General features: G+C 39.7%; 1 protein-coding gene across 1 annotated transcript in view; it reads right to left on the bottom strand.

The window, feature by feature from the left end:
* LOC126434319 (uncharacterized) overlaps positions 1 to 22486 on the bottom strand; it is a 132792-nt gene that overhangs the window by 11614 nt on the left and 98692 nt on the right. Inside the window, exons 7-8 of the mRNA XM_050090455.1 lie at positions 22003 to 22158; positions 8879 to 9007 (exon numbers count right to left, since the gene is read on the bottom strand). Of these exons, the coding sequence (XP_049946412.1) occupies positions 8879 to 9007; positions 22003 to 22158 (285 nt within the window). The remainder of the gene's footprint in view (positions 1 to 8878; positions 9008 to 22002; positions 22159 to 22486) is intronic.

Raw genomic sequence — 22486 nt, 5'->3', positions numbered from 1 at the left:
ATTATACAGCAACTACATAAATAAAGTTAATTCACTCTGAAAAATCAAAATTAATAAAGTACAGCAATGTTAGAGATCTGATTGATTGTTCAGTAACTGTGAAGGTGTCTCATTATTAGTTCTTATAATCTGTACATATTCCACAATATTCAACATAGTTTCCTCTGCTTTTCTTCAATAAGATTGCCAGGTTGTGTTCTATTGATACTTGAGTGACCAGTATCCCGTAGGTATGTTTTCATATAAGATCTGGAGTTGTTCAAATTAAGATATTCCTTGAACTGTATCACAAAACCCCTTCCTGTCTGTCCTATATACCTACTTTGACTGTTGCTACAATTAACTGCTTATACACCTGTATTCTTATATAGATTGGTGTTAGTTTTTTCCCTGTCTGTACCTCACTCCAGCAATTTTAGATATGAAAGATGCTAGATATGTTTTTCTTTCTCAAATGACTGGCTACATGCTCTGAAATTTTGTTGTAATGTGGTGAATGGTGATACATAATCATGTTTCTTTTGTCTTGTAAAGTTGTAACGTAATAAAGAAGCCAAGATGGATGGGTAAAGAATATGATCCTTTTTTCAGTATTTCTCCATTAACGTTCTGGACATTGTATCTATTTGCTATAGCACTCTGTCATATTACATTTATTCTCAATTGAAATCTTCTCAGGTTGAGAGGACGTTGTGATGGAAATGTAAAAAGGATCTAAAAGCCGCTTTTTTTATAATTTAGAGGGTGACTATAAGAGCAATGAACGACAAGCTCAGTGGACAATTGTTTATGGTAAATGTTCAAAAGAAAAAGGACTGTTTCTCAAAGTAATCAACAAATCAAGGTAGGAGAGTGTGCCATCTGAGCTATGTTCTACAGCAAATTTTATGTTCACATATTGTGAATTAAAGTACACAATGAAAGTGTTGCAGGTTGTTTTAAAACCTTTATAAAATAATAAAATGTCAACAGACCAAAACTGTCTGACAATATTTGTACCATAAGATGGATGCTGTTGTATGTAATTGTACTCATAATTTGGACATACAAAGTGAAATTTCTACTTTACATTTTTGTGTGGTCCAGAATTAAGAATCGCAAAACTGAGGAAAATGCAGAATTGAGGAAATTGTTGAAACCCACAAAATATGAGCAAAAACATATGTAGTTTGCATATGTGATTAATAATTGTTATCCTCTCCTATACATTGTATAAAATCTGTATTAGTAAAGAAAATTAAATGTAAAATACAATGTTTATACAATAATTTGCGATAATGAATCTCATCAGTTCTTAAAAAAATCACGATGTGAAACAGTAAGGAAAAACTCATCAGAAAATAGAAATTGATATCTGAGTACAAGGTAATCAAGCTATTTTCCAACATGCTGTGACCACAAGCATTTCTGAGAGATCTTTCCTTTGTGTTCACTGAGAAAACAGCAAAAATTGACGAGCACAGTGAATAAAACCAAACCTTTGAAGTACGGTGAAAGGCATCATAATCTAACACATGGTAGTGTGTGTTTTCCTTCTGTAATCAATGGCAGTGTAGCATACTAGGGTGATGTGAGCAAAGTGACCTCTAGTGTATTGCTTGTAACATCGTCACCACTGCTGTTAATATTTAATGCCTTTCTTATGAGCTGCACTTCATATGCTCACCACACTTCCTATGCTCCACACCATCAGAGTGTTATTTTAGGTTTGATGAGAGAAACTGAGATGTGAAAAAATGAGCTTACTTCCCCAATTGATGTTACAGGCTTATTAGAAATTGGCTTAGTGAATTTCTGTACATGGTGTAAAATGTAATTTAAAAGAAAGCTCAACACTTCAGTTTCACCACCTGCCTTCTATCACTGCTGCCAATCTTTATGATCTACATTGTATGACAAAGTATATACATGGTTAGTTGCTGCAACTGAATCATGTAAAAATGTGCTGTCACAAAACCTTTTACTCTATTTCCATGTGACATCTCTGCCATAGAACATGATCTCCCTGAAAAGTATACTTTCAGCACTTCACAAAATGCTTTCACCCCTACCTGCCCTCCCGTCACTGAAGGGACACACCCTCTCTCCATATTTCCACCAGGTGTGCTCATTTTATGTGTGTTAGTGTGGTATGGTGGCTGTGCTTGTTGTTGGGTGATGTAACAAGTTGCCAGTCAGTAAGAGGTCACTAACTGGAAATGGCCAACATTTTGTTGATTCTGACTGAGCATATTCCTTAAGACTCAGTGTTTGAATTTAATAGGATGATAATCAATATTCTTGCTGGATACAGTACATCTGAAATACATGCAAAAAGACAAGATTGAGCTATAAGTGGCACAAGAAAAGGTGGCGGCTGGGCCCCTTCATCACGTATTGGGTCAGTCCAGAACAATTTGCGCCACCTGTCTTGTATTTCTATTGCTGCCGCAATCTAGCAGTAGTTGTATCATAATTGCATGGTGAAGCTAAATGTTGAAATTTGTGTTGGAAGTGCTGATCATGGAATGCATAAGCATATCCTCTCTCACATCTTCCCACTCTGCAACTGCCTGAAATATTTCCTTAACTCTGCCACCACCTATGGCGTGAACTGTTTGTCTTATAACTCGTTTGGTCACATAAAAGGAAAATAGAAAGAGCAGGATAAAGTAAAGTGAGGCATCTTGTAAGAACACACAATCAGCTAAACTTTACCAGGAATAAATGTAAAATTGGGGAATTTTTATCATTGATCATGTTGGTTTTCACAGGGACAAAGAATTTATGGCATAGAATCATGAACAATGTAAAATTAGAAAATGTAAAATTGAATTTTCACTGTATAAACGTTGTCCAAACAATATGAGAGAAATGATCCTTTTCCAGACCTCATTTCTGGATGTACGTAGAATCTCCAAAGCTGAAATAATTATATTGGAGTACTAGTTCCAGTAATTTAAGTACTACATTAATATCTGCTGTGGGGTGGTTACAATGGGTGTGCAAATTGTGAGAGACTATCAGTACTACTTGGTCTGTTGGTATGTTGCTATACATACTCTTGGTAACCTAAGAAACTAGCTTGGAATTTAGTGAGACCACCAGGTGGTGAGTCAGGGTGGAAACCAAATGGGCACTATTACATAGTGCAAACCATGAAGGATGGATATAATGTTTGTTTATGTAGGATGCAATTAATTTTTCTGAGCAATATACCATGCCATTCCTGTCATTAACTAAAAGATGCATGGCAAAAATCCCTTTTGTGAACCTTTATAACCACCTTTAAATGTTAAGCTTCTGGTTTCATAGGTATTAAGGACCTCCTTTTGAAGGAATCTGGAAAAGCAATTGTGGTTTGTAAGTATTTTTAACTGTGATACATATTTAGCAGTAGGGTCATTTCTACACCACACTACATTGTTTTCATTGAAAAAGTCACGTATTTTAGCAATGTACTGGTCTACTTTAATGACAGATACAGCCTTATCTTTATCTGACCTAACAATGATAGGCTGGTGTTCATCATATTTTCTATTGATATTATGAAATACTCTATTATCATTACTTTGCATTAGCCCCTTATGTGGCCTGTTCTGTTGTAGGTCATGACTTTGATGGTTTTTTGATACTAGTGACAGCTTCATCTCATTGAACTGCAGTGAGTAATATTGCAACCAAGGCAGAAACAGAGTGAGCTCAGTCTAGTTGGTCTTGGGATGAATGTTGGCTGATATTATACATCAGACCTTTCTCAAAGAGTTGTGTTTCTCTCCTGTTAAACATAATGTTGGTTAGATTACAAATAAGTGAAGCAAACAGGGAAGAATTACTGGAGGTTAATGAACTATCAGATCAAATAGTAGTATACAGTAAAGGGTATAGTATTTTTTAGACTGGGTTACCTGTAAATTTTTCCTTAATTTTTTAATACATTCATCAATATGTTCTAGGGCCAAATCAAAAGATTTTATACGCAGCAAACCTGCTAATCTTAAGTGGGCAGTGTAAAGGGCTTTACAAATCCTATCCTTCGCAACATACAAATTACGAACCTCATTATGTAAACAAAAGGTCATGATGCATCTAGTGCTTGTACTAGATAATGAGGCTTGAACATCAACTATATTTCACATATAGTTTGGGAACACACAGTGCACAAGGAAAGTCTTATTAAATTGGATGTGCATAGTAATGTTCTTAAAATTTAAAACACCCTCTTTGTCATGCCAGGCAAGTCTTTGCAAACTGTTTCATAATTAGACCATCCACAGCTGAAATAGTTATACACACTGAAAGGAACCCTCAAATAAATTAACATAAACTGGGGTGTTAAAATGCTGGTAACACTTATTGAGAGCCCAATGTGTTATGTTAGCTGTTTTACTGTAGTCAATGAGAGACTGGTAAAACCAGTTTTGTACCATACAGTTACATTATCTGGCGTATTTAAGCAGTGCAGAAAAAATCTTTTATATAAAACTTCATAAGAACTCTACGACTGACTTTTTAGTATTAATAATTATGAACTTAGTAAATCAGTAATACAATTCTTATAAAGTTTATATATAATCTTCTTTTTGTGTGAAAATACATGTGAGGATGTACCTTAATGGTATGAAACTGGTTGTTCTCTCTGTCTCTGAGCAATTATAATGAAACAGTTAATGTGTCAAATTCGACTCTCAACCAATTTTACCAGCATTTTAACACCTCAGTATATTTTAGTTTGTTTCAATGCCCTTTCAGTATGGTATATATAACTATTTTAGCTGTTGATGCCCTACTTATAAGACTGTTTGCAACTTCTTAAGTAAGTGGTGAAGTACCCATTGCTCTTCAGAATGCTTTCCAGGTGTTGCACCTAGGATCTGAAGTGCTGCAACTCATATATCAACCTTGTGCATGTTAGGAGTTTATTAATCATTCCTTTTTCTCTGGCCTGGATGGTGATCTGACAACTTGTACAGGTATCAGTCTGTGAGTGTTGATTTTTGATACACATTGCGCCTCATATTCTTACCATCTCTTGTAAGTAGTACATCTAGAAAGGGCAGCTGTTGGTTCTTTTCTACCTCCACAGTAAATTTCATGTTGGCACTGAGACTGTTCAGATGTTTTAGGAAGTCACTGAGTTGTTCCACACCATGACTCTTCAAAACAAAAGAGTTGCCGACGTATCTGTACCACACATTAGGTTTACAGGGTGCCATGTCCAGTGCCTGTGTTTTGAAATATTCCATGAGGAAGTTGGCCACCACTGGACAAAGTGTACCACCCATAACAATGCATTCCACCTGTTCATAGAAGTTACCATTCCACATGAAGTAGCCTATGGTGAGACAAATGCGAACAAGCTTAGTGAGTCCTGTGGGAAAACTGAACTCATAACGTTTACTGGAGTACATCAGTTCCATTTCCCAAGAAGACATTGACACACATAGACCAGTTCCTGCACAAACTGTCAAATCACCACCCAAGCCAGAAAAGAGGGGTGATTAACACTCTCATAATGCATACAAGATGCGTATGTGTGCTGCAGCACCTCAGATGAAACTTGGAAATTGTTATGAAGAGCAATGGGTACTTCACCAGTTACATAAGAAGTTTTACAGAATCTAACACTCAACAAAGTGACACATTGGAAAAGAAATGTCAGGTATGGTCTTTCGGCCGCACATTCCTGGGTCATGGATGGATCAGCCATATTCTGTATGAACATGGTATAAAGATTATTTATAAACTGACAAAAAAGATCAAAAAGTGTATCAGACTGGCAAGAAATGAAAGGAACCCACTTGTAATCACATACCATGTACATGTGGAGAAGTCTATGTTGGAATGACTGGATGATCAGCACTAGGATCACCAAACTTAAGTGGCACTGCATGTAGGGATAGGTGGACAAATTGGCCATGGTGGAGCATGTGGGACTACCCATATAATAAAATTTAGTTAATTGGATAGATAAAAAATCTACTCACCAACTTTCCTTCTCATTCCTTACAGTAGGTCTCCCCTCACCCACAGTTCTGGGTGATTTTCCCAAATCTACCCCTTTCCCTAGACTTCTCCAGTCCTTTTCCTTCACCACTCTTCCTTCCCCTTCAACCCTTCAGCCTGAAGAAGCAGCCACTGGCTCCGAAAGCTTGCCAGTTGCAACCATCTTTTATTTGTGTGGTCTGTCGCCACTTGGTGAGTAGATTTTTTATCTATCCAATTAAATAATTTTGTCAATAAGTGATTGTTTTCGACCACATAATGAAATTTATCAACACTGAAGTTGTTGCTATGGAGAAGAACTACCACACCCACTTGTTCAGGAAAGCTATAGACATCCACAGAAATGACAATAACTTCAACAAGAAGGAAAGCCTAAAGGTAAATTGATCCTGGATTCCCATGTGGCAGCAAATGATGATTGAAGGTAGCGAGGACAGAATGCAGCTGTAATAACCATAGAAAAGCCTTCTGATATTGGTGTGCCAGGTACACATAATCTGCTGTTACAATCTAGACTCTGGTCCACCACCAGCAATGGACAGTGAAGCTTTTATGATACCAGCCACTCATGTTGGCAGAATGACACAAAATCGTCAAAGAAATGTCATCTGAAGAACCCGAGGCAGAAGTCAACAGATAATTTGGGGGAAAAAAGAGAGGATGTACTTCAATGCTGGCTTTGCTGCCTAGTATAATTAAGAACTTTTAAATTTGGGTCATAATTTTGAAGATTTTGGAATCTGAATACTGTGGTATTTTTTTACCAACCTGGAAAATGTACTTATGATGATTTTGATGGCACAGCAAAATGATTGGGTGCTAGAGCAAGACTGCTGTGTCCAAAAGAGAATAAAATTCTCACATCATTTAAATAGCACAAATTTTCTGATGATAATTTGAGAAATAACTTATTTATATTTATTGAAAAATTATAAACTGTGTACGCTCAACCTGTTCAAGAAGAAGAGCTTGCATCTGCTTCTGTCAAGGCTGGAACAAAGGAAAACCATCAAATCATTTCTGTTGATTCACACATGATTCAGCATTCTTGTGGATTTATTTGGGATTCAGGTCAGTACTGTTTCAGGTGACCTGAATTCTGATTTAATTAAACTTTGTGTTGGCAGTGTTGAACTATCATAAGATGTAGTTCTCAATCTTCAGTTTATACTTCTACAATGATGAATGATGGGCTGGAAATATGTGGGAGACCTCAGTTGAGCAGCAAGATACATTCACAAATTTCATGCATCCTTGAGGAACATGGTATTGAAACACTTGGCACAGAGAAATGATCGATGCTCAGTTCCTAAGCACCATCATTTGGCAATTCTTCCTGCACTTGCTATTGCATCAATGGGTTGTCAGTATGTACTGTTTCCCAGATATTATTTCCCAAAGTAAACCAAGAATCTGTAATGGCTAGGACTTGGTGACTTTGCTAGTCTTAAAGCACTTTAGATTCTTATAAAAGGAGGCCTTCCTAAAGCCTCTTGTTTAGAAAAAATTAGTGGCTGAAATTCAGAAAATATTTGAACTGATCATTTTTTCCCCTCAACTTTGAGTGGCCATAGTGACCAACCTATTCAACCTTGAATCCTGCAAGCTGTAAGTTGGTTACTAACTTAGCAGCAAGTTACTGCAAAATATATCACAGAGAGACTACTCCAACTACTATGTAATCTATTATCAAAATGAAAAAAAAAACCTCTGGAATGTGACATACTTGATATTTCAACTGCCATCACTTGAATGAGAGCTAAAATTTTTCATAATGTGTTTGGTAATTGTTGGATTCTACATACCAAGTTTCAGTAATATCTGAGATGCTAAGACGAAGAGATTAGACCAATTGAAATGGAGTGCTCCTCTATTGTTATCAGAACTTCTATACATGGGTTGGATGAAAAGTAGTGGCAATACGGTTGCAATTTATGCAAGACTTTATTGACAGACATTCATCATATTACAAGCCACATCTCAATCACCTTCCTCAGATCTCAATCAGCTACCCCTGCCCAGATGGAGGGTATTGTACAATGTCAACACATCCACCTCTGCCAATGTCTCACAAGGAGCAGTCTATGGCATGAGTGATGTCTTCTTTTGTGTTGTAGAGGGTGCCACGAAGAGGCTGCTTCAGTTAGATGAACAAGTCATGATTACACAGACTCATATTGGATGAATATGATGGATATTCCAGTATTTCCCACCCCATGTAAGCAGGAGCTCCAGCACGGGGTTTGCCGTGTGGCACTGTTCATTGTCATGAAGGATGATGAGATGCAATGACAGGAGGAAACATTGTCATATGCTCAGACCATGTGCCACTTCAAACTCGTTCCATGCACATTTTTTGTGTTTCCTAAACATACTGTTAGGGTATTTGACCTGGCCTCTTGCACTTTCAAAGAGTACACACAGCAGTTGACTCAAACACAGCTGTTGCTGCTCACTGCAATCTTCAAATGACCTTCTGCTGTCAGTTACAGACAGCATGCATTCCATGTGATGCACATCCTTCATGTTATGGTAGTGTTGCCACTAGTTTTTATCCAATCCATGTGAACGAAGCACTGAATCAGACCCTTGTTAACCTACCTTAAAAATAAATTCATTCAGAACTGCTCATAAGCCCTACTCATCACTTAGACATAAAAGTAGGATATTACATTATCTGTTCACAGTGCTGGTACTGAAAATATTTGTCCATGGTGCTTGTAATAAAAATACAAAGAAATAAAAAGTTATAAATGACTGCACATCAGAGACAAGACGTAATTTTGTAATATGAATGCCTCTACTAGGAGTACTCTCTGCCAATGTTCATATTTGGACTGTATTAACTTACTGACTTTGTTAACATAAAGAACAGATTGAATGCAATGCATACTTGTTGTTGTAATGAGTGCATTTCCACAGAAACGGTCCGTGTTAACAGGAACACCATTTTGGCTTGGATTTGGAATCACAATGAAATCTCCTGTACAAGCTCCATCATTCAATGCTGCAGCAGGCTGCCCTGAAAAATGCAAGCAGAAGAACTATTTCAGTTTAAGCAAAAATAGATGACTTCAAATTGAAGTAATCTCCATCCCACTATCATTGGTGTTTCATATAAGTTCCTCTCTGTTGTAGTGTCAATACCATTTTGTGTGCAAATCTGAGGAAATATGTGGTGAGGTATTAGAGTAGCGGGTGGTAGCTGGTTAGTGCAGGTTTTGTCATATTGGTTAAAACAACAGAGCTGCTGAATTATTGCAAGATGGGGCAGGCTTGCTCAGTGAAATCTGCCAGTGCAGCGATAATGCACAGCACGAACAGGAGATTTCTTAATGAGTTTCAGTGATGTTACCAAGACCGTGAGCAGGAACAGTGCAGTGACATAGCATGTGCACTGCTATCTTGTATAAATATCAATCATGTTGGTAGCAGTTTCATTCACAGCCCAGAAGTTCTACCAGGACATAGGGGGCTCCACCTGATGAGGGACCATATGGGACCACCTGCAGCACTCATGAGCTAAGGTCTCTGTCACAGTACCACCTTCTGGACTTAGTGGCACAGCACAGTAGGCCACCCCAGGCTTCCTTCATCGGCAAACTGGACTCCCACCCAGAGGCAGCTGGTCACATAAAATGTACATCAGCCACCCTCTACCATCATGGTGTGGACGCCACCATGCTGTATGCCAATGGCTGCTGGGACACTGTCTTTCATTGCAGAGCTGGCAGCTGTAGTAAAATCCCTGATTGTATTCTGTAGCACTAATGTGAGGTGTTTTTAGCATGACTCACACAAAAGGGTCCCATGCCACACATTGAGTACAGGCATCAGCAAAGCTGGGTCTGCATGGGCAGCCAGCTCGCTGGGCACTAGTTGTCATCTCACTGGCCACTGGCCTCTCCTCATGTGGAGTTGGGGCATGGCCACTATCCTGAACTGAAGTAGCGTATATGTATAAGTAAAATAAAATAATAAATTTCGACAGCTGAGTTTCTCTGGGCTTTCATCAGCCTGCCACCTGCCATCCTGCACTGTGGCCACCCATCCAACTCCAAGGTCAGCTATAGTTGGGTCAGAAGTGGTGGTGTCATCTTTGGTTGTCAGCAGCTGGTTCATCATCCATGCAGCTCAATGTCTGGGCCATGGCCAGCACTGCCAATGCAGTTGGGTGAGTGAGAGGACTGTGGGTTATTTTTTGTTTCTGTGACAGACATGGGATCTATGTGGAAGTGTCATCGTAACCTATAGGTTACTTTGTTTAGGCCAGAGGAACCAGCTAATCTTTCTGAAGTTTGGGGTATGCTGGACATTCACTGAGCAATCTACTTGGATGTACTGTGCCATGCACTGAGTCAGTGTCTGTAACTTGTTCTACAAGCCACCATTATGGCTATGTTGCAAGGCAATGCATAAGGTATAATTTGCTGGTAATTTTCAGTGTGAGAATTGTTGTGTACTTCTACTGTATGTATTGTGTGTGAGCGAGGGATAAAGATGTTGCAGTAGCAAAGTTAGAGATATGGAGACAGAGGCAGTATGTTTGTTGATGGAAAAAGTAGCACAGCTGTCAGCAGATAATACAGAATTGCAGGGACAATTTGTAGTTAAGCACAAGCAAATAGCACTGTCCCAGTCATGAGACCATGAGTTTGATACAGCTGCCACTAGCCTAATTATCCCCTCTCTGTAAGTTCTTCTGAGGCTGTGGTATTGTTTGTCGAGGACATGACGAAACCACCAGGTACAAGTGGTTGGCCTAAGAGTCAGTTACTATGAGTGGCAAAATTATGTCTAGTGGTAGAGGAAAAAAGGTGTACAGAGGCACTGAGGAATGTGGAGATGTTCAAGCAGCTGAAGCAAGGGCTTCTGCAGAGCTATAAGAAGCAGAACAGTGCAAGGTTTTTTCAAGAGCAATTGAGTACTGCTGTGAGGAGGTTTTGGAAACACTACAGAATTTTACAAATAGGATAAGGAAGGTGAATGTGTATACATATGAACTGGGGAGAATGTTGAGGCAAATAAAATTTTGCTACAGGAAGCTGAGAAAAGAGCACTCAATGCTTTTCTAAGAGGCTTTCTACCTGATATGTTACGGGCACATACAGGTGCTCCAAAGGATCTTCATTCTGGTGTTACATTAGTAATGGAATGTGAGGAGATAAATATATCAACAGTTGTATGTGATAGGCGTGGAGTGTTATCCACAAATTTATGGTGTTACAGATGTGGACAGGCAGGGCATGTGCAGAAGCAGTCCCACCAGCCTCAATGGGATAGAGGTAATATGTATTGGCAACAGAATTTTGGAAATGGTCGACCAGTGTATGTGAAGGAATAGGGGTGGACAGGGAGGAAAAAAATTGCCGTTACCTGCAAGAGGGAACCTGAAGTCCACCAGAAGATGTTCTTGTTGGACACAATGAGTACATATATAGAGACATCATGTGTGATAACAGAGGTTTTGGGAGAGGGGCGAGGGGGGGGGGGGGGGGGGGGGTGAGGGAAGAGCAAGAAGTCTAAGTTTTGTAGGACATGGAGAACATGTGTCAGTAACCAGTAAAGACCTAGTGAGTGAGGCAATGGAACCCAATATGCCATAGGTTGTATGGAGTAGGAGATAATGAAGTAAGGCCATTGGCGTCAGTGGAAACAGATTATTAGTTGGAGGCAGTTCAGATGAAGCAGTGGGTGGGAACAGTGCCTCATGTAAGCAAGGGTTACTGCATGATCCTTGGGTTGGATCCTTTGTATGAACATCATTCCAAGATTGACCTTTGGAAAAATGTGGTAGAACTTAGTGGAAAAACATTCCAGCTAGGGAAAGCAGTTACCAGTGTAGAGCTGTCATGAGGTGTGTCTATAGTGTTGGGTGCTCTGATTAAATCATGCACAAATACACTAAGACTTGATTTGGATAACTGTGCCAGGTGGCACTGGAAAATTGCTTTGTGTGAGGGTGGAGCCAGACTTACCTGTTGATACATTATGTGTAATAGAGCCATTGGAAGGAAACAATGTGTTAGATTTAGTGAGTTGTTTTTTTTTTTTTTTTAAATGAGTATTGTACACATACAGGAGAGACATGGTAGGAAGGTAGCAGCCACAAATCTCAATATATTTGATGCTGAAGAAGTGAAGTTGATGAAGTGAATGTTAGTAACAAGTTTGGACATTATGGAGGAGTAGGACTTGTGCACAGAGTATGTAAACCATGAGCCCAAACAGGCATCTGCTAAGACTGCATTATGCAAGAAGGTGGAGCATCTAAATGGTGTACAGAGAGTGCAAATGGAGGAGTTATTGTTGGAACTTGAAGAATTATTTCTCCTGAGTCCATTGCCAACAATGCTCACTACTGAGCACTAAGTTCCAGCAGGCAATGAAGCACCAGTGTATCACAGACCATATTGGGTAGCTCAATATTTACAACTGAATGTGGAGGAGTTTATCAACCAGCAGTTGACTGATGGAATGATAGAAGAGAGCAATAATCCATGGGAGGCAGGAGTTGTGATTGTGTCAAAGAAGTCTACAGATGGCTCTAGGATATACAGGTTTTGCTGTGATTACCATCGTCTTAACAGTTAGACTGTGTCTGATGAATAGCCTGACCTAACATCACAGAGGCCATTGATAACTTGGGGCAGTGTCGGTATTTCTCTACCCTGGATTTAAGAATTAGCAGGAGGTGGTTCTGGAGGATCAACCAAAGACAGCATTTTCGGTACCCTATGGTCATTACCAATATTGGAGGACACTGTTCTGATTGAAGAGTATTTCTGCAATGTTTCAGTGATTTTTGGATGAAGTACTGAGGGAACTGGAGTCTCTTCAATGTCTAGTCTACCTGTATGATACAATTGTATTCTCAAAAGATGTGGAGGAACAGAGGCAACATCTGATGGAGATATTTAAGAGGTCGTGGGCTGCACGTCTGGTGTTAATTATTGAGAAGTGTCATTTTGCATTGGAGGAAGCAGGCTACTTGGGGGCATATGATTAGCAAATATGGGATGAAAACAGAGTTGAGACTGGTTTGAGAAGTAAAAGGTTTCCCAGTTCCCAAGTTGAGTAAGAGAGCTACAACTGTTTTTGGACTCTCAAACTATTATTGGAAATTTGTGAAGGGATTTACTGATGTAGCCAATCACTCACACAGCAATTGAAGAAAGGTGCAAATTTAATGTGGGTGGAGGGAATGTCAAGACGTATTTGAAGAAAAGAAAAAAGTTTTAATGTCAAGTCCAGTTTTAAGAAGTTATTTGTACTTTCTTCTCCTGTATCAAACCATTATTTGGGTGTGTCCAATGTCAAGAGGTCAATGGTGAGGAGCATTCTGCTCTAATCATGGCTGTGCTGCACCTTTCATCTGAAGCAGATGGGTGGTGTGGCAGAATCAGCACCTGGAGGAAGGAGTTCTATTTTCCAAACAAGAGGATTGTTGGCTACCAGCCATCAATGGGTGCTGGTATTAGTATTTAATGCAAAGGATTTCAGGAATGAAGTGGGGAGGTGTGTTCTGGACTTTGATGGGGAGCCAAGAGCAGGTGTGCACTCAGGGAATTTTCTGGGGAATGTGAGAAGTTGCATAAATCTTATGAACAATTAGGGAACTGATACAGTAAGTGGTGCTGTGTTCACTACGTCACCAAAAGAGGGATTGGATAGATGCTGGAGAGAGAATTTTGAAGATGGTGTTTGGAACAGCTGATGCCAGCAACATCAAAGAACTGAATGGGATAGTAGAGGACATGAAGAAATTGGCAGAGGATAGTGAGTTGGAGGTGGAATGGCACACCATTCAGAAACCAAGCTTGAGTATGGAGTGTTGACCAATACATGTGTGTTTCAGAAACTGATGAGAGAGGTGGTGATGTAGGCAAAGACATCACAGGACACTGTAAACTGAGATCTGGGAATCATGCAAGCACGCATGGATGTGTTGGATGCAAGAATCACCATAACAAGCATGTTACAATCACTAGCAGACACTGTGTGTGATGCACAAGTGGTAACAGCAAGCCTACAGGAAGCTATTGATTATGATTTGCTAGGGCAGCTGAGCAATACTTGTTCAGGTTGCAAAGAGTACAGCAGGAACTGCCACTGAACTGAGATTGATTGTAGAGCCCAGTAGGCAGAGTTTACATTTTTATTACCATTTGGCATGAGTAGAGCAGAGGACTGACTAGGCACAGTTTTACATACTGGTTTAGTTGGCAGTAGTGGGGAAACATGCATAACTCAAATATTACACCATTCACCTCTATCCAGTGAAATGGGGAATCCCAGGGGAATTTGGACAAGTAAGGACAGGTGGCATGTTGTTAATCTCTGAGGAAGGAGAAAGACATGTAGTGATGACAGAAGAGGAACTGCAATGCTGTCAGAAGAAAGAAGAGTGCAGGGTGTCTGGCTTGGGTGATTGAAACTGGTGAAAACACATGTGTAGTGTAGCTGTCCTTATGCAGAACAAAAGGGGTAAATTGTCTGAGGGGCACTGTGAAACCTCAACTGTATTTGCAACAAGTGGGGTTACACTGGATTTATTATGTGCCCAACAATGTTGTAGTGGTGGCAAGTTGCTCGGGCAGGACAGGTTCATGGAAACAAGGTGGATAGAGCTGAGGGCTAGTGGGTTGTTGATTAATAGGACAAGAGGTGACATAATGGGGCCAATCTTCCATGTACAAGCTACAGTTATTGGAGTAGCCCAGTTGAACATGTCACAGCCACAGTTGTGCTGGCCAGGTGAACCACTAGAGATACTCCTGATGCAGCATCAAACCTTTTTGAATAATACATTGAAACCAGACCAGATCCATTCCCTGAGCCAATTAGTAGCTGCAAAAGAAGGGCACACTTCTGCAGAATAGTAGAGGCAGCATGCTAAGCAATTTAGGGAGGGCAATGATGAGTAGCCGTGACTTTGAGCATCATGATATCTAGCACCATAGTGGCTCTAACTTAGCTGTCCATAGCCTTCATTATCAGAGGCAGAGAGTGACCCATCGACCCAATCCACCTATGTACAGATTCTGGCAGACTGAATCCCTAGAGCATGAAACTGAGTGAATGTGGAATACCATAGTGTGAATGTTAATAAGATATGTATTATCTAGAGTTTAGGAGAATGTGAGGCCATGGAACACGTCATGAGCATTTGTAAAGAGAATTGCCAAAAGAACATGACTGGCAGGATGTAAAATATAAAGGGATGATGTGACGTGTGCTCCAAAGGAACCAACGGACTATTAAATGGGGTAAGAATAAGCCACTTAATAGCTAGTGGAAGTCTAGTAAGTAAGGTTTATAGCTTAAATGTGCTCCTGAACCTTGTGAGTTAAGCCATCAGACACTTTTATGATAAAAATTTGTTCTGAAAATGTGATATCCTGCTACAGATTGATCTTGAGTGAGATGTGGGAGTTGTGTCTTTTTGTGAAGGAGGATAGTGTAGTGCTGCTACAATTTTATGGGCAAATCTATGGAAATATGTGGTGGAGTATTGCCACTGCCACTGGTAGCTGAATTACAGCAACACAGCTATAGAATTATAGCAAGACAGGCCAGACTCTCTTGGTGAAACCTGCTAGCACTGCAGTAATGCACAGTACAGGCAAGGGGATTTCACCATCAACAGGTTTCAGTGGTGTTGCCAAGAACATGACAAAGTGGCACATTAGTGTAAAAAGTGCACTGATATCTTGTGTCATGCTGTCATGTCTGTAGCAGTTTCATCCACAGTCCAGCAGTTGTACCAGGCCATGAGGGCTGTGCCAGACAAAGAGACCACATGGAGTTGCCAGCAGCACTCATGAGTTTGGGTCTCTGTTGTACCAGGTTCCTGTGCTAAGTCCACCTTCTGGTCTTAGAGCTATGGTGCAGGAGGTCATCCCACGATCATTACATCAGCAAGCAGGTTGCATCCAGTGCACGGCAGCCATCTTCCGCCATTGCAATGTTCGTGCTGCTGCGCTGCATACCAAAGACCACTGGGTCACATTCATTCATCACAGAGCTGGCTGCCATAGAAAGATTCCTGACTGTCTTCGTGCACCACTGATGCAAGATGTTTGTGGCACAACTCTGTGTTGGGGTCACATGCCACAGACTGAGCACAGGCATCAGAAAATCTGGACTCATGTGGGCAATCAGTTGGTTAGTCACTTGTTGTCATCTGGCCGGTTACTGGGCTCTCCTCACTTGGAATTGAGGCATGTTTGCTACCCTACACTGACTTAGCATGAATGTAAGAATAAAATAAAATGTTAATTTTGATAGCAGGGTCCCTCTGGGCCTTCACCAGCCTGTTATCCCACCTCAACCTTTCGCTCCCTCCCATCCTACATAGTAGCCACCCCTCTACCCCTAGAGTTGGCTATACTGCTTTATGTTAATATAAATACAGGATGTTCAAAAAGTCTCTCCACAGTGCTGTATAATTGTTAGCTGCGTGTGCCGTATGCCACAGTGAATATACAGAAATGAAACTCAGTGAAATACAAGTTATTAATTTATTGAATATTCAGTTTTACTTAAATTTTCACATTAAATGTTGAAAGTGTCCCTGACTTGAAGGGAAGTAACCCAGACAGGCAAACAATCATATGGCATGTGTGGCTAACAATCATACGGCACTGCAGAGAGGCTGTCTGAACACCCTATGTTACTTGTGAAGAATAATCATGTACTGTATTTCACACAGTGGATGCCAGTACATTACATAGTGAATGCACTGTAATGTGAAAGAGCTGCTGTCTAATACTTGCTCAGAGAAAAGTAACTTTATCAGATTATGCTACTTTCCAAATTTTGCTCTGAATATTGAGTAGGAGGGAAGTCACTTACTGAACAAATATTTTCCTGATTACTTCTGGGAGTGTGTGAATAAAAATACAAATAGTACTTCATGTGAATGAAGATGTTTTGTAGGTGTAAGAGACATTATACTAGTACTCATTTCTTTAATTAAGTTACTGCTATATCTTTTATGATCAGACCGTACAGATACTTGTAATCTTAAACTCTGTCTAGAACTAGGCTTCTCTAAAGCAGTCTACCAGGTAATACATTACGACATAGTGTACAAACAAAAGTAATCAATTTTTCACAATATAATGTAATTGGACAGATAAAAATCTACTCACCAAGTGGCAGAAGGAGAAAATGTTTATAAAGATTAAGTAAATGAGCAAGCTTCTGGAGTCATTGGCTACTTTTTCTGGCAGAAGAGTTGAAGAGGAAGGAAGAGGACTGAAGAAAAAGGATTGGTGAGGTTTAGAAAATGGGAAGAGTCAAGAAAAATTGCTCTGATCCCAGGTCAGGGGAGACTTACCAAATGGGATGAGAAGGAAAAACCAATTGTTGGGGACTGCAACAGGACAATATTTTAAAATCTGCCAGTTTAAAGGCACGAGTTAGGGTAGTAAGTGAGACAGAGATTACTGTTAAAATATTGTGCAAGGATTAATAAGAATAGAAAGCTAAGTGCATTGTATTTGTTAGAGGTGGAGGGCAGGGAAAAATAGGTTAGAAAATAAAAGATATAGAAATCTAACAAGGAGTGTAGAAAGTAAGAGTTAATGAGAAGAAATGCTGAGACTAAAGAAATTAACGTATGTTAAGGCCAGGTTATGAGTAAGCACCAATACAATGTTGAAACACCAGTTCCCACCTGTGGAGTTTTGAGAAACTGCTGTCAGTGAAGAGAATCCGCATGGCATGTGTGATGAAACAGGCACCAAGATAATGACTGTCATGTTGCAGAGCATACTCTGCACTCTTTTGGTTAGGAATGACATTATATGTTAGTTTGTAATGCCATCAGTCTAAAAACTTCAATTTACCTAGGAGAATATTGTGATTCACCCAATCAAATGCCTCAGAAAGGTGGTAGAAAATACTAACTGGTGCTATTAGGTTATTATTGCTTGTAAAATTTGGCGAGTGAACAAGTAAATGACATTCTCAGTATAGCAACTCTTCTGAAATCCAAATTATGTTTTGCTGTGGATGTTATTGTTGTTCAGGTGAGATGCCTTTGTAGAGAGGACGAACATGTTGCACCATTTATATTCTGAAAATATACACAATTGTAAACTTTGATTTTCACTGATGGCAATGGTAGTACAAAGGGCAACTAACATGTTTCTGTCTGAAGGCTGTACAGTCCAGAATCGGTATGCCAATCAGGCGAAATTGCTGTAAGCATTGAGGCAATCATCTGATAAAAGCACCATATTGAAGATACACCCTGTCCTTCTGCCTGAAGAAGTCCATGCATCAAGAAGTCCATAAATGTGTACAGCACATTCTCATCTGATAGGAACCGTTGACCCTCCAAGGCCTTTTTTTAGGCACCAAAGGCATGTTAATCACATGGGGAGAGATCAGGACTGTAGGGTGGGTGCTTGAGTGTTTCCCCCTTGAGATAGCATAACTTCCACAATATGACAATTGCAATATGGTGATGTGCATTTTCACGAAGCAACAGCACTGCTTGTCGCAGTTTTCCCAGATGTTTGATCTTGATTGCATGCCGTAATTTCTCCAGTCTTGTGCAGTACAATTCTCCAGTGATGCAGGCAGCACATTCCTTGAAATCAATAAGCAATGAACCCTGCCAATCAAAGAACTGGGTGTGTATCACCTTTTCAACAGATGGCTGGTTATTGAACTTTTTGGTGGTTTTTGACAGAGATGCTAACCTGTACACATTCAGCTTTCTCCAATGGATGTCGACTGGTGTCTGTCATGTTTAGACACATTTGGTATTAACATCATTGTTGATCATGTTTTTGCATTTACTGGATGTACATCAGAAAGACAGAAATGACACATTAATCCCTTGCTTTCATGTCAGTACTTCTGCACCAGCATTGGAGTCACACTGTGTTGCATATATACTACAGTAGTGTCCTCAAATGAAAACTTTTTGACCATACCTTATAATTGTGCTGTGAATTAACAATTTGTGGCACAGTTGAATTCCACCCCTTCTTGGCAGCTGGCTCCAGTGCTAGTATGCATCCCTGTCATGGCAGAGGGTACACAAATCTGCTTATCTGCCAAATGCTGTGCCAAGCTAAGGGTAGGAACAGGCAAGTATGATAGTGGAGAGGCAACTGGTGCCAAGTGATGGAAGCAGCATCAACTTAGAGCCAGTGCTGGCTCCTGTGGAAAGCCGTGGGATAAGACTCCGAATGCAGAGCACCAGGGCCATGGTCGGCATGCTGCTAGGTCTCACTTATGCCTCAGCATAGCCGGTTTGGGAAATTGGGCAGCTAGAAGCTGCACCTGAGATGACCAATGGCACTTGCCTGCTGGCATCTTTGATAGCAGCCCCCTGTACAGTGAGGACACAGAGGACACTTTGGTCATGAGGAGCTACAGGAGAGCCTGTGTGGACTCGTGTCAGCTGTGTGGGGCCGTGTCAGTGTGCAGATAGCCAGCAGGACAACAACACAGCTAGTGACTATCTGAGAGGACCCTCAACTGGACAACACAGAGCAGGAAGTTTGTGTTCCAAAGCAGCAGAAGTAGTCTTGTGTAGTTTGGGTATTGTGCTTGCAGCACTTGGCTTGTTATCAGCATGGGGTATTGGTCACTGTAGGTGAGTGCTTGGCTTCATGGCTGCAGGGAAGGTAGTGCTGACAACATACAGGCTGCTATTAGCCATGGTGTGTGTTTGATCACAACAGCTAGAAGAGGTTGTGCTAGTTCTGTTCAGTGCATGTCTTTCAGTTTAAATTGCACAAGAGACTATAGTTCAGTAATGGTGAGACTGGTGAAGGGCCTGGTATGTTAAAACCTAAGAATCCGTATTTTATTGTTAACTGTGCTCAACTCTTTTGTGTGTGGTTTATTATCTAGGTAATTTCTTCTTGTTAGCTGATTGTACAATACTAGTTTGGAGTGTCAACTTCTGCTTGAGTATTTTTGGATATTATGTCTAGGGCTTATATTTGATTATTTTGGGTCTTTCTCATCATTCTCTTACTGTTTACATAATTGTTTATCATGTTTTATTCAGAAAAACAGAATAACTGCATCTTATGCTTCTGTATAGGTCTAATGTTGCCACTGTCACTAGAATCAGCCTCAGAACCACAAAACATTCATTCAAGCTGTCATCAGGATCTTCATTATCACTTGAAATGTCTGAATATTCATGTCAAAAACCTATGAGAGTGTTTAAGATTTGTTCATTTCCTTCCTTTTTCTGAATAGGGCTGCCTCTAAAAGCATGAGGACCTTTAAGACAAAAATAGTAACTATTTGAAATATAAAAATATAGTCGAAATGGTACATAAGCAAAAAGTACATGAAGGCAATCAAGTTTGACACACTGACTACTAGTGTAAACACCTAAATAGACAAAGTAGTTAAAATAAATCATAGAAGATGGCATCTATAGAGTGTGTTTAGAAAACTCAAGTGCTCTAGAAATCTGTCTGTAACAGGAGGCATGAGAAACACGAGTAAATGTGGGATCCATCCAAAATGTGTTAAGTTTGCTTTTTGCAATTTGAGCACTGCCTATTTTACTTATGTTTCATCTTACACATGAGTGCTCATATCTGCTGAACTGGCTAATAAATATATCTAAGACATGTTGAGGATTTAAATTCACACAACCTCCAGCAACTTTCCTCTACCACTACTTCCTGCATCACACAGTAATACCATTTTAATGGCAAGTGGATAACACACACAAATGCACATTTAAAGCGTTGAGCAGTGTATAGTAAATGTGATAACAGTGCACTCAGGAGCAAAGAGAAGCTAGGTCAGCCCAAAGTGCCTAAAGAATTTTTGTGGCTATTAGTCACAGGTCTGGAATCAGTTGACCTCATACAACATGAGGCCTTAACTTAATGTCATACACCAACCTTATTAATGTAAGGCAGAATTAGATATTTTTGTAGAATGTTGCTACAGACTACAAGCAGAAGAGATCCTTTATTCATTTCTTGGTCCATGAGGCCAGCCTGCACAGCTTCATAAACATGGAGACTATTAGGAAAAGAACAAATATACTGTGTTGGCTTTCACTCAATGCTCATGATCTACAGAATTAAGTAAGTATCAAGGTTTATGTTTACTAATTCTACTGTTTATCCCCTTTATCATTCTATTATATCTCCACTTGCATCATTGGATGAGTCCAACCATTTGTACTACCTTTGCAGTCTAATGGTTGCATTGCTGTTTACTATCAGGAGGCACCAAATTCAGTTCCTGGTGACGACCTCATTTTTTCTGCACTGTCAATGTCTGGAATGGGTTCCACTCAACCTTGTGTGGCTAAATGAGACAAAAGAAGCAGAAAAACTGACACAAAGTCTGTCAAAGTGGCTTTGGATTAACAGGCTTACTCCAGACTGGCAGCCATATGATTTTATCAACACATCAATGCCATCTTCTAATCATGACTTTACTAAGATGAGCAAATTTGTTGCCCTCATGCGTCTATCAATAAAGGATACTATAATGTTTTTTTTGGGGTTCAAAGTCTGTGTCACTGTTGTTTCTGTGAAAGAATATGATATCACACTTCAAAGAAGTGCCACTGAAGACTAGTTCTCAGTTGACAGAATGTGCGAAGATGCAAAAAAGACCTTCTGATACCTACTAAAGGGAAAACTGCCTAATGCATCATCCTTTGCTACTCGTTACTAATGTTTCACTACAAATACAAGGGTGAGCTTTGTCATTCCATTATATCTCTGCTTTCATCATTGGATTAGTCCAACCTTCTGTACTACCTTTGCAGTCTAATGGTTGCATTGCTGTTTACTGATATGGTGATCCCCAATTCAGTTCCTGATGACCACCTCATATTTTTCTGCATTGGTAATGTCTGTCCCAAAAAAATTCAACCATGTTGTCCCATCTTTAGGTAGATGGTTTGTATTTTTGAGATACGTCTAAAAATTGCCATTTTAAATTACCAACCATAATTAAATGAAGAAACAATACAAAATGCTTGTAACTCTTATTGCTCACCAAGTAACGTGTTGTCTAATCCTCCTGTATCACCAGACACAGTAAAAGAGTATGGGTCTGCAGGATTCTGACTCCATTCAATACAGCAATAGCCAGGTTGCATCTGAACACATACTCCATAGTTGAGGTTAACCAGTTCTCGTGTGCCAGCAAGAGCTGCAACACATAATTCCAATTATTATTAAAACATCCATTTTTATGACTGATCCAGACAAAAATATACAAAAAAATCGATCATACACATGAAGTGTTAACCCATTATTCAGATTGTTATGTTATGTGTTATGTGGTTTATTCATCTCATTACATACAATTTTCAAATCATTTGATGTGATGTACAGGAGACATGTCAAGGTTTACAAAAGAAACTTTTTCCACTTTTTTTAAGAGAAATACAAAAGTTTACATTATATTTTACATACCTAAGTTACAGCTACACATGTACATAAAAAAATAAATGTATTACAATCCCTGTGTTCAGATT

Source organism: Schistocerca serialis, chromosome 1 (genome assembly GCF_023864345.2).
Source record: "Schistocerca serialis cubense isolate TAMUIC-IGC-003099 chromosome 1, iqSchSeri2.2, whole genome shotgun sequence".
Lineage (NCBI taxonomy): Eukaryota > Metazoa > Arthropoda > Insecta > Orthoptera > Acrididae > Schistocerca > Schistocerca serialis.
Note: the sequence above shows the minus strand (reverse complement) of the source record. Positions and strands in the feature narration are given on the sequence as shown.